The sequence below is a fragment of the Carcharodon carcharias genome, chromosome 9 (assembly GCF_017639515.1).
Source record: "Carcharodon carcharias isolate sCarCar2 chromosome 9, sCarCar2.pri, whole genome shotgun sequence".
Taxonomy (NCBI): domain Eukaryota; kingdom Metazoa; phylum Chordata; class Chondrichthyes; order Lamniformes; family Lamnidae; genus Carcharodon; species Carcharodon carcharias.
In genome coordinates, this window is record NC_054475.1 from 98,929,563 (window position 1) to 98,947,738 (window position 18,176).

At 42.1% G+C, this 18,176-nt stretch overlaps 1 protein-coding gene across 12 annotated transcripts in view; it reads right to left on the bottom strand.

Moving 5' to 3' along the window:
* Nucleotides 1-967: 967 nt before the first annotated feature.
* LOC121281982 (Krueppel-like factor 8) overlaps nucleotides 968-18,176 on the bottom strand; it is a 192,994-nt gene continuing 175,785 nt past the window's right edge. For 11 of the 12 annotated variants that reach the window (XM_041195283.1, XM_041195282.1, XM_041195286.1 and 8 more), the window contains 2 exons: nucleotides 13,272-13,328; nucleotides 968-2,792 (listed from right to left, as the gene is read on the bottom strand). In XM_041195283.1, coding sequence (XP_041051217.1) covers nucleotides 2,611-2,792; nucleotides 13,272-13,328 — 239 coding nt within the window. In that variant the 3' untranslated portion in view covers nucleotides 968-2,610. The remainder of the gene's footprint in view (nucleotides 2,793-13,271; nucleotides 13,329-18,176) is intronic. The other variant, XM_041195281.1, reaches the window with a different exon arrangement.

Consider the following 18,176-nt stretch of genomic DNA (forward strand, 5'->3'; position numbering starts at 1 on the left):
TTCCTAGAATGAATGGATGGCAGGCAAGAACCAATGTACTCCTCAACCTGACTAAGTAAGCTAGCACATTGCCCAATTCATGCAACCAGTCAAAACCTATTTCACCCTCCTGGTTTCTGTAACAGTGAGAAAACCACAAGTACTGTATGTCCCAGAGGTCACAATGTAATAGGAGCTTTGTAGTAAAAGGCTACTATGCAAGACTACAGCTTCTCAGTGCAGACTATCACATGGTGCACAAGTGCTCTTTGCATTCTTGAATACAGCATCACATCTGTTGTAAATTTTATCCACACCTATTAAAGATTGAATCGAAAGAGACTGAAAGATGCAACATTTATTACAGGAATGACACCTTTACAAATCGGTTCTTTTTATTAGTGGACATCCAGCCCCCCATGAATGGGAATGAAGGTACAATTTCCATCTTCAGTTTTCTCTTTACATTAAGAGGTAATCTCACTGTTAGCACCATTTAAACAGAGGCTGATTCCTTTTCTCAAAACTACCATGATACTGTGTTTAAACAGCAAATGGCAGCATTATTGGGGAAACCAGCTGAGAGAAATAATGGAAAGGAACACAGATTGAATAACATTACTCATCTCCTTCGGATGCTGCCAGTTTTACTCTGTGCGGATTAATTCAATTTTCTCACATCCTGGGCTTGCTGACTCGTCCCAGCTAGTAACTTCCCTCCACCCAATGAGGTCAACAGCATTCCATTTCAATTTTTAAAAATGACAGGCATGAAAACTAAAAGTGAATTTTAAAGGGGCAGCAAGAATGAGATTTCCCTTTTGAAATGGTGAAAACCATTATTGTTTGTGGGGTACAGTTGTTCATTCATTATCCATGTAATGTCATTACAAATCCTCCAAAGAACCGCAATAGCATATTTAAGTCTCTGCTCCAGACCAGTACACTCAGGTTAAACAGCAGCAAGTCAAATTAAACGTGTCCGTGGTGATTGTTGATCAGCATTAGTCATTTATTAATGAAATCTAGAGATCACTCTTACACCAACAAAAGCTTGAAGACCATTCGAGAAATATTCCCATATACTCTGATTAAAATGTGATTTGCTGGTCTCGCCGAGTTTTTTTTCAATCTACAACTACCACGCAAGATAAATAGGTTACACAATCAAAACAATACCTCACAGGGCAGTAAGAAACAGCATGGGCAAGGCAGATGGGCATACATTTGCAATCTCAGACAGCTGCAACTTTCACCCATGACAGCAAGTCATTCAATGCTGCAAGTCTGTGCCCTAACCCGCATCTATTAATATGCATTAAAGCAGAAGAAAAAGATCTTAAACCAGTAGAGATCTTAAACTTTACATCTGGCTTCACAGTTCATCAAACTGAATGAAAATGAGTCTGGCGATTAGTAATAGTTTAAGAATTTGTGTATATTAATACAGAAACATTCATAGTTAGCTTTCAATGACCAAGTTCAATGTTCATATGCTCTTTTATTTATACCATTCAACTCCAGAACTGTATCATGTTGTAACAAGCAGAGACATTCACAGTAAGCAACTAAGACTACTGGCACATCACTGATATTGCTGCCAAGACATCTCAGTCAGTATCTGTGGCAGCAAAGGGCTGTGTGGGCACCAGTTCCAGCTTTTGTCTCTGCCATTGCAGAAACTGTAATATTACTGGGATTGCCACGGTGAAAAAACAGTAGCAACAGGTTCTGAGACCACAGATACCATCACTGTGCTGAGCTAGTTAGTGGAAAGAGAATGCTGCTTCAGCAAAAACCTCCCACAAGCCTGAATAAGAGAGGAGCTGTTTACAGTGGATCAAAACTAATAGCCACTTTTATCTATTATTTCAGGAGGGAGTGGAGGCAGGATGAAAAATAAACCTGTTTTACAACATAGCTGTGTAACCCAGGATGGTTGTTACCAGAGGAAGGAAAGCCCCTTTCTTTCATTAAGTGTATCTGCTCAACAATTCCAAGGGGAGTGCAGAGCTGAAACGTGGGAAAAGGAACCATATTTGTGTCAGCAAAGTTTATGCATCTTGGCTATAAACCACTGATTGGATAAAGCATACATTAAGACAGGGTAACTATTAAAATCGGTCAAAATGTCAAGAGTTTCCACCGTATGAACTGTTCACATTAAATGGAAAATACAATGACACAACCTGAAGTGTGAATATTAATTTCTTTGAAAGATTCATCATTAGTAATTAACACCAACCTCATTATTGCTTTTACTTAACCTTAAGTCATCACAAGCCAATGAGGATTTAAATGCCTTTTAACATGATTTGGGCTGCAAATAAGAGACTGCCTGCTTTTTCTCTGCCCTGTGTTAACATAATCAAGAAGAAAAATTTATGACAAAAATGACAGGCCTAGCTTAAATTACATAAATGCAGTCAGTACTTAACATCAAAAGGAAAGCTGGTTTGAACAGTTTCACAGTCTTTTGAGGGCGGCAGGGCTCTCTCTCTCTCTCTCTCTCTCTGAATTGGCATCCACAGGTGCCATCTTACAGCAGGTGCTGTCAGAATTCAGCAATGCTGAATAATGGGATGGAGGCAGAGCTGGAGCTCTGATATGAAGCTGGCCTTAAAGTACCTTTCACATCATCAAGTGTCTTCTGCGGTGCAGTGCAAGGTGGTCCGAGCGGGAAAAGCTCCGGTCACAGTCCGTGCATTTGAAAGGCTTAACGCCTGTGTGCTTGCGGAAATGCCTCGTCAGCTCATCAGAGCGTGCAAACTTCCATGTACAGCCTTCCCAGGTGCATCTGTAGGGTTTCTCTCCTACAAAACAGAACAAAATATTAATTGCTGCAATATTTTAATAAGCAGCATTCTAAGACTACAGTACATCCTTACCTGGATCCACAGGAACATGAGACACAATTCTAACATATGGCAGAAATTTACAGGCCTCCATCGGGTTCATTTTCAACGGGGGTGCGGTGCCCAGCCCACCAGGCCGCCTGCCCTTTGGCATATTGAGGACCTTAACTGCCCAATTAAGTGGCAATTAAGGGCCTCAATCCACTGCCATAAAATGCTGGGCAACGGCAGGCAGGCCAGAGTGCAAGGGCTGTTTTTGAAATTTCTTTGAAAAGGTGGGAAGGAAGTGGGTACTCATCAATCGGGGGTGGCCAGTGCATATCCAGAGCATCCTCACGAGATGTCACCCCCGCCCCACCCCCTTTGTTCTTTCCCGCCTGGCCTCCGAAACCTAGTATCCCACTTCCCTTCCCAAGCTCTCTGATCCCTCCCCACTACTAAAAGCCCAGGACTTGCCATGTCTCCTAGGGGCCTTCTTGCAGTCCCAGCAGTGCCCGCTACTGAGTTCTGGCATTGCTGGGACTGCTAGAGCTGCTGGCCAATCAGCATAGCCCACCCCACCTGTATATTATCTCTACAGGATAGGCTTTTAAAAAGTCGGTCGGTCAGAGGCACCTGGTCCTTGGCCCCGTGAAATCTAGCCTATAGAGTCAGTTCACCACTCACTAAGTAAGATAAAGGATGAAATGAAATGTACGTATAATTGCACCAATAAGGCCAAAACTGCTCCCATCCCCAACTCGATTCCCTTTTGTACTGTAATAAATGTTTAGATATCTTACTTAAAATCTTACCACTGAATACATTTCTTATCTGAACTAGAAATTCTCCATTAAAATTTTTACATGAAGGCCTCAGCCTTGTTCTGGACTCTTGCAGTGTGAGCATGTGCAGTACATCTAATTTTCCAAGATGGATCAGCACCAGCCACTGCACTGATGGAGTGTTTTTCTTTAGATTTGAGTACTTTCTGCTCAGTAGTTAAGGAATTATGAGAAACAAAAGGACACATTTCAAAAACGTTGCTCAGGTGCATTTTATATATTTTTTTTAAACAAAAAGACCACGTGTGAAAAAAACACTCTTCTGATTCGACATTTATTGCAGCTTTTGTTTTGTGTTCTTTAAAACTGTATTGTGGTGAAAGGGTGATGGAGAAAGCGAGAAGACGTTTACCCAAGTGCAAGATTTACTTCATTCAATGTTCAATTTAGTTTCACTTTTGTGATTGCATTTACCTTCTTACATGCAAAGCAATTGTGTCACGACAGGCAAATTTCTTCAATCTCCAACCCACCGCACAAATACTGTGAAGTGAATCCTCATGTTAGATGTTTCCTAATAAGTACCCTACTAGAAATGTATTGTATTTACCCACTCAGCTGTCAGAGGAGTTAAGGTGTAAAGGAGTTGCATTACTGGACCACAGATGCCAGGAAGGTTGAGGCTCAAGTTCATCTGCACATGGAGCAACAATGGGGCAATCAGCTTAGCTTTAGAGTCGGATTTAAATTTAAAAATGGGGATGGGACGTGGATGCAGAAATCCTGTCCCCATTTCTGACAGGTCCAATTTTTTGCTGGCAAGGGACAGGGGATGGAGTGAGATTCACACTAGCAAGAGACCCGAACTCAGCAGGGCCATGAACTTAGTGCTGAGTTCAAACAGGTCCCATTTTGGCTACTCCAGGGGCCTTAACCCATTAGTGTGGGAGTCATGAATTTATGGAGTAGATGTAAACGCTCTTGAAGGGCGGATAAGGTCTGTTTAAGTGTCATAATCTGGATTTTTTTAAATTCCCTGCTCTTTAAACTTGAAAAAAAAAGGTTTAAGCTGTCACTGAAAGTTAAAAGACACTGTCTGCTGGACTACTTTGATTAACAGACCATCTGGTGTAGGTTAGAAAAAAATCAAGGACACCCATTTCACATTTTCAATAGAATTCATTGTTGACATCTTCCAAGGGCTGTTATGCCATTATGAATGCTTGGGTGAAGTTCAAAAGCTATAAAAGCATCTCAACAGGTTTTCTGAGGTAGAAGATACCTGTCCTATACCTCCCCCCTTCTCACCCCAAACACTCCTTCCAAATGAAACAGTGATTTACCTGTACTTTTTCCAATTTAGTATACTGTATTTGCAGCTTAGTATGTGGTCTCCTCCACATTGGGGAGACCAAAGATAGACCTGGTGACCACTTTGTGGAACACCTCCATTCAGTATGCAAACATAACCCCTAGCTTCTGGATGTTTATCATTTTAATTCTCTACTTTGCTCCCACGCTGACCTTTCTGTCCACATGGCCTGCTACAGTGTTCCAGTGAAGCTCAATGCAAGCTTGAGGAATGGCACCTTATCTTTAGTCTCAGCATTCTACATCTTTCTGAACCCAACATCAAAGTCAACAACTTTAAATCATAACCTTCATCTTGTTCTGGACGCTTTTTCTTCTCTCCTTTTTTTGTCTTCTTTCCTTTTTTAGTTTTACTGGGTTGGTCTTACCTTAAACTATTTCCCTTCATGTTGTATTGGAGCTTTAAGGAATGTAGTGACTGTGGCTTTAACTTTATCTTCTACTAGGTGTAACCCTTAGGCATCCACCTGGTGGCCCAAATAAACAACTTTGTTTGCCTGAAAGGTATACTTTTTTTTTTTAAGTGCACCGTTGCTTCCAAAAATCATTTCAAGACTTCCTCCAAATTAGCTAAGCGTTCAGCTTCCGTGAACCCCGTTATTAGGACGTCATCCAGGTAGACCACGGCTTGAGGTAGGCCTTGTAGCAAACTCTCCATCTACTCTAGGAAATTGCACAGGCCGAAGAAACGCCAATATATCGATATAACGCTTTATGGTCACAAACTCCCTGGAGGTATCATTAGTTCCAGCTGCTGATAAGCGTGACTTATATCTAATTTAGTAGAAGTTGTTCCTCCTGCTAATTTAGCACAGAGATCCTCAATCTTGGGGATGGGGTACTTATCCAGCATGGCAGCTTTGATTACTGTTAGCTTATAGTCCCCACAGATCCAGATGATCTGATCTGGTTTTAAGACAGGGACGACAGGTGTTGCCCATTCTGAGAATTGAACCGGCTATTATGACTCCCAGTCTTTCTAAACTGTTCAATTCGGTATCAACCTTCTCCCTCAGAGCATATGGCAACAGCCTTACTTTAAAGAAACGAGGAGTTACTTCTGAGTCAACATAGAGCTTAACCTGTAGGCCTTTGATTCTCCTCAGTTCACCTCGAAAAACCTTGTTATATTTCTTTAGCAGCTCTGGCAGTCCTCCTACTCACAGATGTAAAATTTCAGAACAATTTAGTTTAATTTCTTTCAACCATTCACAACCTATAAGGCTTGGTCCTTCACCTTCCACCACCATCACTGCGAGTTGTACTGTTTGGTACTTGTAATAAACCGGCACAGTGGTAACAACCTTCACTTGGGCAGTTCACCAGTATAAGTTTTCAATTTGGCTGAAGCCTGCTCCAAATTAAATAGTTGAGTACCCTTGTTTAAATATTTGAAGATGTGCTCTCCAACTATAGTGGTTGAAGCACCAGTGTACACTTTCATCATTAAAGGTTTTCCATTTACCTGCAGACTAACGGTGATTGGCTGTCTTCCCTACTTTTACATTAAATATGGAGTAAATATCAGAATTGGTGGTTTCTGGTTCTTCCGCATTATGTACTTCAAATAACTTACTTTGCTATCTGGGAGTCTGTCTCATTGCTGTTTTACAATACTTCAGGAGTATGATTGCTTCCACATCGGTAACAATTCATTTTCAGATTTGCTGCTGAGCTGTTTCCTGTATTTATTTTAAATTTTTGGGTAGCGGGGACCGTCTCCCACATCGTGGCGAAGGCCTTCTTTACGCACATCTTATATCGATACACACATCTGCCCTTTGGCGTTTCTTCAGCCTGCGCAATTTCCTAGAGTAGATGGAGAGTTTGCTACAAGGCCTACCTCAAGCCGTGGTCTACCTGGATGATGTCTTAATAACAGGGTTCACGGAAGCTATCCATTCCCGTCCCATCTAGAAAACAGCACCATTTTATGCACTTTGTATAGTCTGCGCGTCCTATTCTGCGCTTTCCATTGCGAGCGCTATTTCCAATGCATTTTTAAAATCAAGGTTTACTTCAGCTAATAATCATCATTGAATGGCATCATTTTGCACACCAAAGGCCAAACGATCACTGAGCATATCACTTAGGATCTCTCCAAAATCAGTGTTCAGTCAATTGTTTCAATTTCACCACGTTATGAAGCAATGATCTCCGCCTGGGCTCTAACCCTCGAATTAAATCTGAGCCTCTGCATGGTGACTGAGGGTTTGGATTGAAATGAGGTCTTCGAATCGGGGGTGTTCAGGGACATCAAACTTCAGATTAAATTATAGGTTTTATTCCTGCGAACGCTTAGGAGAATTGCCCTCCTCTTTTCCTCCCCTGTGATTTTGTTTGTCTGGAAATAGAACCCAAGGCATTCTACATATTGACACTAATCCTCTGTGGATGGTTCGAAGGGGTCAACCCTGCCAAAATGTGGCATATCTGGTGAGTATATCTTCCTTTTTATTCTGTTTAAACAAGATACTCTCAGTCACTGGACAAGGGACAACGCCGGACCCGATCTATCCTCGTCGTCAGTTTGTCATGGACTTGACTTTCAAGACAGGTTTCTCATTAGAAACATCCAACTTTTTTTTTTGCAGGCAGCAGCAGAATTACCTACTTCCATTAAGCTCCACAACTAGAAAAAGAAGTCCCACTCTAAGGTTCCCTGCGCTTAGAGCTGATTCATTCACACTGTCACGTGATACTATACAACATTAAGTCTTAAAGCTACAGTCACTACATTCCTCAAAGCTACAATTAATACATGCATTCAGATGGTTGCTATGTAGCCATTCACTCATCTGAACACAACTTTTGTTTCTGTACTATACCACTATTACCACTAACATTGGCTGATGCATCATGAATTTTTTTTGTTATTTAATCTCCTGCCCTCCGCCATATCATAGAACTTTCCTCGTGTTCTTCCTGCTCCCTCCTTGCTTCCACTGGCTTAAAAACTCTTACATTTCTATTTTTCTGATGAAGGGTCATCTTGACCTGAAATGTTGGCTGGGGTTTTCTGTGCCGGCCGGTGTTAGGCGTAAGCGAACAATATGGCGAGAAGACCAAAAATTGGTTTCATGACAGCGTGAAACCAGTTTGCGATCATCTGCTCTGCCTGCCGATGGTGTTCCCCACCATCAGACATCAGGATCCTCATTGTAATGCATCAGCATATCATTATAAGGTCACCCACTGGACTCATCCCACCACCCCGGGCTGCTCAATTGTCCACAGGGAAACACGCCGATGTATTTCACAAGAGCATACATAAGGCATGCACTTTGCAGGCTGCACTTCACTCAGGAATTCAAAGTTTGTTTCCCTGTCTTGCTTCGGTCAGCAATCGCAGTCATCAGCACCGGCTCCACATCACTTTTATGGGGGCTCACCGGTAGGCACCTGCCTACGAGGTCAGCCATATGTGGGTGACTTTTCAACAGCTGCAGGGCAAGGTCTTGCTTGGGGAAGGGGGAGAAGTGGCCTTAGTCAAGGGAAAAATTTGCAGGACAAGAGCAGTACTGGGGAAGGAGGGTATTCCAGGGTGTGTGTGAGGGCATATGTTCTGTGCAAGCGGCCTCAAGATGGTGAGGGCTGAGGAGGCCATCTCCAGAGGAGATGAGGCCAGGTGAACATGTGAGGATATGAGAGAGAGAATGAGTGGTGATGTCCCTTGAGCTGGCAGTGAGCGAGATGCCAGTGAATGTGTGATGGGCTTGAGTATGAGAGTTTAGAGTGATAAGATGATTGCCTCACCCTGGCTGCACAGATGAGGTCATTCATCCTCTATTTGTATTGGATGGCCAACCTCTTCTGTGCAGCATTGGCACTGATCACCACTGCCATTGCCTACCAAGCCAGAGTGGTAATGTCGTTGCCCCTCCTGCGGCCAGAGCGGGGGTAGAGGACATCACGAGGGCCTCCACAGTGTGCAAACGGTGCTCAAGGGCTTTCGAGGCCATGTCATCTTTGCTGCAGTCCCAGATTGGAAGCACTGAGTGCAACTGTACTTTAAATGTGGTGCCTGGCATGATGAAATGGCGAGGTGATGACGTGGTGGGTGAATGAGAGCCCATGCACCATGGAAATGGTGTGTTTCCCATAAATGCATAAGTAATGCGGTGGGGTTGGAACAATATGGCGTGAAAACCAGCCATCGGTCAGCGGGTAAAACAGCATTTTACCTGCCCACTACTGCACTTAGTGCAAATCTGGGTCTATTCCGCCCATTAACTCAGTTTCTTTCCAGCAATGCTGCCTGACCTGCTAAGTATCTCCAGCATTTTTTGTTTTTAATTCTGAATTAACAGGTGGAGTGACAATTTAAAGAGTTTATTAAATGATTAACTGTCTTTGATGTGGCTGCTGAATAGAAGTGTGTTTGATTTTATAACAGATTAACTACTTGGGGTGATTTAAGAGCTTTGAATGGATTTCATGAATGGGATCATGAGCCAGAGCTGCATTAGACTGTAAGAAGTTCGTTCATCTCCACATGGCTTCTGAGGCCTGCCCATGTTGAATACTGGGTGAATGGCTATGGAGGTAGCATCAGTGGGGGGAGGTATGATGGCCATGGGTTAGCATGGGGGGAATGAAGGTGCAGGGGGGCGAATGGGATGTGTGAGGATTAGCGGGCCTAACAGCTCCTGAAACAGCTGGATGAAGTCATAGAAGATAGAGGTGGGTCTTCTAACCAGTCCATCTTGGCAATTCCCCGCCTTTGTGACTGCCTAGGATCTGTTTCCGGGGTCAGCGGGCCCAACTCTGTCCTGGCCCCACCTTCCCAGCGTGAAAATTAGGTCTACCGGGGCCCTTTAAATCGAAGTGGGCCTGCTGAGTCGGGACATTTACCAAAGCAAGCTACCCGCCTGGTAACGAAATCTAGCCCAACACCGCTAATCCCTCAGCACTGAAGTGTCAGCCTAGGTTACGTGCTTAAGTCCTGCAATGAGGCTTGAAACTATGACCTTTTAATTCACAGGTGATTGTGCTGCTAATTTATCCAATCATTTAAGCAGGATCATATTAGTTCAACAGTTCAGTTCAAAGGAATAATATTAATTTAAGAATAAAAGTAGATCTGACACTGGCACCCTTGAATACTAACAATTTAATAAGGCCCTTACTACTTAGCAAGATTCATGATTTGTTTTTGTTATATTTTGTAATTTAACTTAGGAACGGACTTAAAGAATAAAACCTTCAATGGCATGTACAGTATAAACTTGTTCCTAGAAGATAAAAGGGCCATAAATTGTACTGTACAATCTTGGAATTGGAAATCTATTCAATTATGTAATTCTGAAGAAAAAAAACTCATTACTAAAAAGAAAGAATACAAAAACTAAGGTTCCATGTCTGTTACGCTTGTCATACTAAATGGGAGATGAGCGTAATGCACAGCAACCTTACTCAGAGTCTGTCAAGAAATGACATGAACATATAATAAAAACGGTGACTATTTAAGCAAGGCAATGAATAGAAATCATAGAGGCTGTGTTCATCATGTATTCACTCTACCCATAGAAAATGAACACTATCAAATTAGGACAAACTGTGGATGTGGAAGCTGACTTGATACTATGCAAATCTCAACACCCTTTGCTGACACATCAATGCTGCTTTGTGAAAACATGCAAATTATCCCATGTAACAGAAATCCTTTGCATAGTAGTTCCTTGTCTGAGCATAACACAAGTAGAAGGAATTTCACCTTTTCCTGCTGTTCTCTGAGCTGCATAAGAAACATCTTGAAGGGTTCCACTATATTAACCACTTCACTGAAGTCTCCTTCATGAAAGATTTCTTGAGGTTTTGTTTTCAATGGATCATACACTTACAACATTTACCTGTTTCTTATCAGAGGCTCAAATAAGTCAAACGTACACTTATGGGAAACAAGATTTATCTCGTACATTGGCCATTTAGTTAACCTAATACGAATAGGCTACAGGAAGGTGAAATGCTAGCGAACCCCTCTTGGTGATTGAATACTTTAGTAAATCTGATTTCTTTCAGTAAAATGTTCTTGATGTCCTTGTCTAAACACAGCTCGTTTCACTTTTATCAGTTTCATTCACATTCATTTTAAATAACCTGCTTTAGGAATCTAACAAAGTACGGCACTGTTTGACTGAGACTACTACCTATGTCAACCACCAACAGATTCTGCCTCTTTTGTATCTTAGCAACATCTTAGATAGAACACAAACAAAAGATTTTATAACTGGCTATAAGGTAAAAGGAATCTGTACTCTATCATGGAGTTCAATCAAACTCCAAAGTCAGTCTACAGCCATTATCTGTCAGCTTCACCTTTATCTGACTAGAGTTCGCTTGCTCAATTTATGTCCAGAAGTTATTTTTACTGAGGCAAAATAGTTTTACAGCATAGCTTAACTGAAAAACTTAATAGAGTTTACTCAATGGCCTGGTGGATGTAGGTAGGCAGCAGTATAGCGTTGAGCCATGCAGATCAGAAGGTGCCAGGGAGGAATTCCAGTCTGTCTTAAGTTAGCAGATCTTAGTCAGGGTACCAGTAAGGCACTGCAGTTTGCTTCAGTGCCCTTAGGATGATTGGGAGGAGGCCCTGGAGAAGGGGGGGGGGGGGCGCGGTGTGTGTGTGGTGAGGGGTGTGTGGCTGGTGGTGGGTATTAAAAGGAAATTCACAGGATGCTGCCTTCTCTGTGAGAATGCTACCGAAATTGAACGTGTGCTCCTTACGTGAGAATTGGATTAAGCTTAGCTGTGAAATCCCACTTACGGAATAAATCTAACTTTATCTATTCAGCCTGTTTACCCAAGTTCATATAGTTCACAGTTTTTAAAAAAAATCACAATGTGATCACTAATTCTGAATTCTTCCATCAAATTTTAAAGCAGGTCAGTATTCGGATTATAATGCCTAATTGCTTATGACTGCTCATGGGGAAAAGAAATTCTGGGCCTTTTGTAGGTTGATCACAATTGGTTCCACGTTGTCTAGAAATCCCATCCTCCAGGATCAGCTTGCATCTGTGTAGCTTCAGTGTCTGGATTTAGGTCATCTCAGTTTAGTATTCTAGTGTCTAACTAGTAACTAATTCAATCTGTAGCAGCAGTAGTCAGCTAGTTGAACCTCACTGACTCCAAGATAAACACCCAATAACTCTGGAATGATAACTCTGTACAAATGCCTGCGCTAGAGGGCACCACCAAGAGTGATTCAAATCAGTACACCCATAAATATCAGAGCAGTCTGTTAAACAAAACATTTATCCTACGTTCTCTATCGACAATGAAGAAAGTACTTCTTCCACATTTCAGGTCTCAAATGATGTAATAAGAAAATGCATTCAATAAACAACAGAGAAATATCACCATTCAATACTAATCTAATGTTCTATAGGCAACCTCCTGCAACTGATGCTCCCAAGAACATGTCACTCCTAAGTTCAGTGGGTTTTGGAAAAGCTATTTAACACTGGCTCTACCAAGTGCAGTCTTTACTTCCTGCTATCAGTTTCTTTGAACATCACAACATTTCTTGCAACTGATGTACAGAGAACACTTGTGATTGAAACAAAAATCTTAATCTGCCATTACTCAAAATAGTAAACTGGATTAACACTGATGTAGGAAAACATTTATATTGCATTTACAACAGGAAATGTAAACTCCACCTACAAATCTCCATTAGACCAGGTCTGGACATGAAACTCCAGCTTTCATCCCGTTGATTTATGCACTAACTTTAGCAGCAACTACTTTGCCATGATGCTAAGGCCCATGAGTGAATGCACTGCATACCTATTTAGTATTTATACTCAGCACAAACCTACAATGAATCCAGTAAAACGAACATGGAATTTCAGCTGAAGATAGTATCACTTCTGCAGTGAAACGAATTGAAACTTTCTCTTAAGCATAAGTTAATGAGCCAGCCAGCAAAGCATGAAACAGTACTGAAAACAGATTTAATATGATCATTCTTTTCCATGTATTAAAGACAACATTTTCCAGAAAGCACTGGTATGAATCAAACTTATGTCAATGCATTTTTACTCTGCACAATTTTCGTCTGATATCAGTCCTTTGACCAGCTTTCCCCTTCTGAAGACTGCTAAAGTACAGTTCCATGGAGATTGCCTGACAAGTGGCTGTTGTGTGTATGAAGCTGGACGATGAGCTGTAGCAAGCATCTCCACCATGGGGCCGTCACAGTCAAAACTCATCCATCATCATTAGATATCTGCATGCCTGCACTTTCCAGTTAGGATCAATGAATAGTGAGCAGGAGTCAAATCTTTGTTGATTTTACCTTCAGCAGTAATGTTTTCATGCACAGCAGCCTGGAAGGTACGCCATAGGCCTTGCTCTATGATAAATACAGTATACACAAAGAAATTTAAAGGAGTCACATACTGAAAATACCAGCCGTTCACAAACACTAAACTTTAAAGGGAACACTGCTCGTCAGCCTACTGGTGCTGGGGTCAATTGTGGAATTAAAACAATCAGTGGAATAGATTGGCTACCTTGTCTGACTCTTCCTAAGAACAACAATTAACAGAAGGAATTGTGTAGAATCAAAGACAGCTCTCCAGGTTGGTCGACACTGTCCACCTGCATGGTTTAATCTGGCCCAATGATCTCTTCTGCCTTCACGTCGCATTCTGCCGCTCAACAATTCACAAGCCTTTTCTATGTGAACATACAAATTAGGAGCAGGAGTCGGCCACTCGAGCCTGCTCCGCCATTCAATAAGATCATGGCTGACCTGAATGTAAACTCAACCTCACATTCCTGCCTACCCCCGATAATCTTTCACTCTCTTGTTAATCAAGAATCTATACAGCTCTGCCTTAAAAATATTCAAAGGCTCTGCTTCCACTGCCTTTTAAGGAAGAGAGTTCCAAAGACACACAACCCTCAAAAAATTTCTCCTCCTCTCTGTCTTAAATGAGCAACCTCTTATTTTTAAACTGTGACCCCTAGTTCTAGATTCTCTCACAAGAGGAAACATCCTCTCCACATCCATCAAGACCTCACAGGAGTCTAAAATGTTTCAATTAAATCACCCCTTACTCTTCTAAATTCCAGTGGACACAAGCCTAACCTGTCCAACCTCTCCTCATAAGACAACCCACCCATTCCTGATATTGGTCTAGTAAATCTTCTCTGAACTGCTTCTAACGCATTTACATCTTTCTTTAAATAAGGAGACCATTACAGTACACAATAGTCCAGATGTGGTCTCACCAATGTCCTGTACAATTGAAGCATAACCTCCCTACTTTTGTATTCAATACCCCTCACAATAAATGATAACATTCTATTAGCTTTCCTAATTACCTGCTCTACCTGCATACTAATCTTTTGTGATTCATGCACTAGGGCACCCAGATCCCTCTGAATCTTAGAGCTCTGCAATCTCCCCATTTAGATAATAAGATTATTTTTTATTCTTCCTGCCAAAGTGAATGATGCACCTCCTCTTTCTGGCGGAACTGGCCCCTCCCCACATTCTGTTTCGGATTATTAATGTGCTCTAACCGTGTGTAGATAAGCAGCACATTTTTATGTTACTGTGGATAAGGAGTATTGTCCAGGATAGTTTAATACACCCTGTGATACAGGCCAGGAAGGTCCAATGGTCAGGTACCTGTCTTTGCTGTGCTCGTGATTTCAGCAACAGGCCTCAGTGTTTCTGAGTTAGGCAGCCTGGGTATATCAGTACATGTCAGGTAAATACAAGACCAGGTTTAACTGTGAAAAATGTAGAAAATGCTGGTCAGGTAGCATCAGTGGAGAGAGGAAGGTTAAGGTTAACATTGAGGACCTTATGTTCCTTTGTAGGAACCAAATGTCACAAGATCCGAAACATGAACCCAAACATCTCTCTCTCCCCTGATGCTAACTCACCTGTTGAGTGTTTCCAGCATTTTTGTTCTAATTTAAGATTTTCAGCACCTGCAGTATTTTACTTTTTTTTTAAATTCTTTCATGGGGTGTAGACATTACTGACAAGACCAGCAATTGTTTCCCCTCCTTATGTGTCCTTGAGAAGGTGGTGATGAGGCCCCTTCTTGAACCCCTACAGTCCATATCATGTTGGTACAGTGCTATTAGGAAAGGAGTTCCAAGATTTTGTCCCAGTGACAAAATTGAAGGAACGGCGATATAGTTCCAAGTCAGGATAGTGCGTGACTTGGAATGGAATTTGCAGGTGGTGGTGTTCCCATGCATCTGCTGCCCTTGTCCTTCTCAGTGTAGAGACTGTGGGTTTGGAAGGCGCTGTTGAAGGAGCCTTAGTGAGTTGCTGCAGTGCACCTTGTATATATTACATACTACTGCCACAATGCATCCATGGTGGATGGAGTGAATGTTGAAGGTGGAGGATTGGGTGCTGATCAAGAAGGCTGCTTTGCCCTGGTATCGAGCTTCCTGAGCATTGTTGGAGCTGCACTCATCCTGGCAGATGGAGAGTATTCCATCACACTCCTGACTTGTCCTTTGTAAATAATGTGCTTTGGGAAGTCAGGAAGTGAGTTGCTTGCCACTGAAGTCCCAGCCTCTAGCCTGCTCTTCTAACCACAGTATTTACATGGCTGGCTCAGTTCACTTTCTGGTCAATGGATTTCAATCCCCCAGGATGTTGATAGTGGGGGATTCAGTGAAGGTAATGCCATTGAATGTCAAGAGGTGGTGGTTAGATTTTTTCTTGTTGGAGATGGTCATTGCCTGGCACTTGTGTTACCTACCACTTATCAGCCCAAGCCTGAATGTTGTCCAGGACTTGCTGTATATTGGCCCGGACTGCTTCAGTACCTGAGGAATTGCGACTGGTATCAAACATTGTGGAATCATCAGCAAACATCCCCACTTCTGACCTTCCAATGGAGGGAAGGTCATTGATAAAGCAGCTGAAGATGGTGGGGTCTGGGTGACTACCCTGAGGAATTCCTGCAGTGATGTCCTGGAACTGAGATGATAGACCTCCAACAGTGACAACTATCTTCCTTTGTGCTAGGTACGACTCCAACTAGTGGAAAATTTGCCCAATTCCCATCGGCTTCAATTTTGCCTCGGCTCTTTGATGCCACACTTGGTCAAATACTACCTTGATGTCAAGGGCAATCACTCTGCCGTCCCCTCTTGAGGTCAGCTCTTTTGTCATGATTATAACTTAGCTGTAATAATATTTCCCCTCTCTTCCCCCAACCCATCCAAGGTCAATAACCCAATGACACTCAATGTTGGAGCTCACGTTTAAGACACAATAATCCTAATGATGACCTGCAGTTTTTCAGCATAGATCGCTGTCACCAAGAGAAGGGGTTTTCATACTTTGTCTAAGTTGTATTTTGTAAGATAGAAAAAGGATTTGAACCCATCATTCGGCAGACAGCCCAGGAAACCCAGACATCAAAGTAGATCAAGTTGACATCTGCAGAAGGAATCACCTGTTGGGATCTGTTGACTGGGTTGAAAATCCCCTCCCAACCCTACAACTGAACTGGCTGAAAGTTGAGCTCACTGATGTGGCCATAATGATTTCTTTCAAAACAAACTTCTAAATGATGCTTTAATATGGAGGCAATGTACAAGGTGATTCAGTCCTTGCACGCCCAAGGGACAGACAACCCCTGACACCCACTCTCACCATGCAAGAAAATACAGGAGAAATGGGCAAGTCACAAAAACTGGTGCTATGAGAAGCATCACATGGAATGGATTGATTTGGGGCTGGGGTGGGAGATTTGAGGAACACTGAGGAAGGAAAATCATTAAACATGCTACAGCTATTTTGAGAAAAGTTCCCAAATTATTATTTTTTTTGTCACCTGAATCTAATTTTAAATAAAGATCCTCATGACATCCAGGAGGCCTGCACATTATAATTAAAGCATGGACTTTCTTCAGTCTTCCAGCAAGCTCTTGTGGACATCAGATATCATAAGTGTCAAGTTACTGAAACGTTTAGCAATAATGTCAGCTGTTAAGCTTCTATTAGGATGAGTTATTGCAAGCTCTTAGCCAATGTGCAATATTAATCTGAAAGCTGCACTCTGCCAAAATTTATTATGTTCTTTGTAAATTAGAACGTTGGGAAGGCATTCCTCTAATGAAGAGCCTCGATCCACATTTTTCTTTGCATATGTCAGCACTCTCCACAAAGATCGGCTGAAGACACAGACAGGGATGAAGTTTAAAAAAAATTGCATTTATATAGCACTTCTCATGACCAGTGGATGCTAAAAGCGCTTTACAGCCAATGAAGTACTGCTGAAGTGAAGTGAAGTCACTAATGTAATGTGCCAGCCAAACATGAACAACAATGTGAAAACAACCAGCCAATCTGTTTTTGTGATGCTGATTGAGAGATGAATATTGGCCAGGAAACTGGGGATAACTCCCCTGCTCTTCTTTGAAGTACTGTCAAGGGGTCTTTTACATCCATCCAGTATCTCTAACAGTGCAGCACTCCTTCAGTACTCCGCTGAAGTGTTAGCCTTGAGTTTTGTGCTCAACCCTTGGAGTGGGACTTGAACCTAGAACCTTGTGACTTAGAGAAAAGAGTGCTACCCACTGAGCCACAGCTGACACTTGAACACTTATGAATATTTGGCAGTGATACATCATCCGAGGTACGGAATTCACATTTAGTTCTTTGGGGTCAGGGGAATGGCAGGGTCACTGCATAATGCTGCTATGTTGTCTAAATAAAACAGAAAAGGAAGAAAGAAGCAAGGAAAGAAAATGAAACATTAGCATTTATATAGCACCTTTCATAGCCTTACAATGTCCCAAAGCACTTTACAGTCAAAGTATTGTCAGGTAGTGTAGTCACTGCAGGAAATGCAGCAAGCAATTTGGTGGACAGCAAGCTCCCACAAAGAACAAAGTGATGATTAGATAATCTGTTTTGATGATGGTTGAAGGATTAAAAACCAGTTAGGGCACTGGGAAAAAAAGCAGCATCTGTCATCCTACATCATACTACTTCCTACCTCAGTTAGGCTGGAAGAGTTGTATTGGGACTTCTCTGAGCAGAGAGATAAGGTGACATCTCTCCTGAGCTGCTGGAAAAGTGACAGTGGCACTCCTGTTTAACTCAGGACACACTAGTGGAAGAATAATAGAAAGAGGAACAGTCTTTGATATTGGGGGTGGGAGGCATAAATGAGTCATCCAAGTATTATGCTGGAAGATAGCTGAAGAC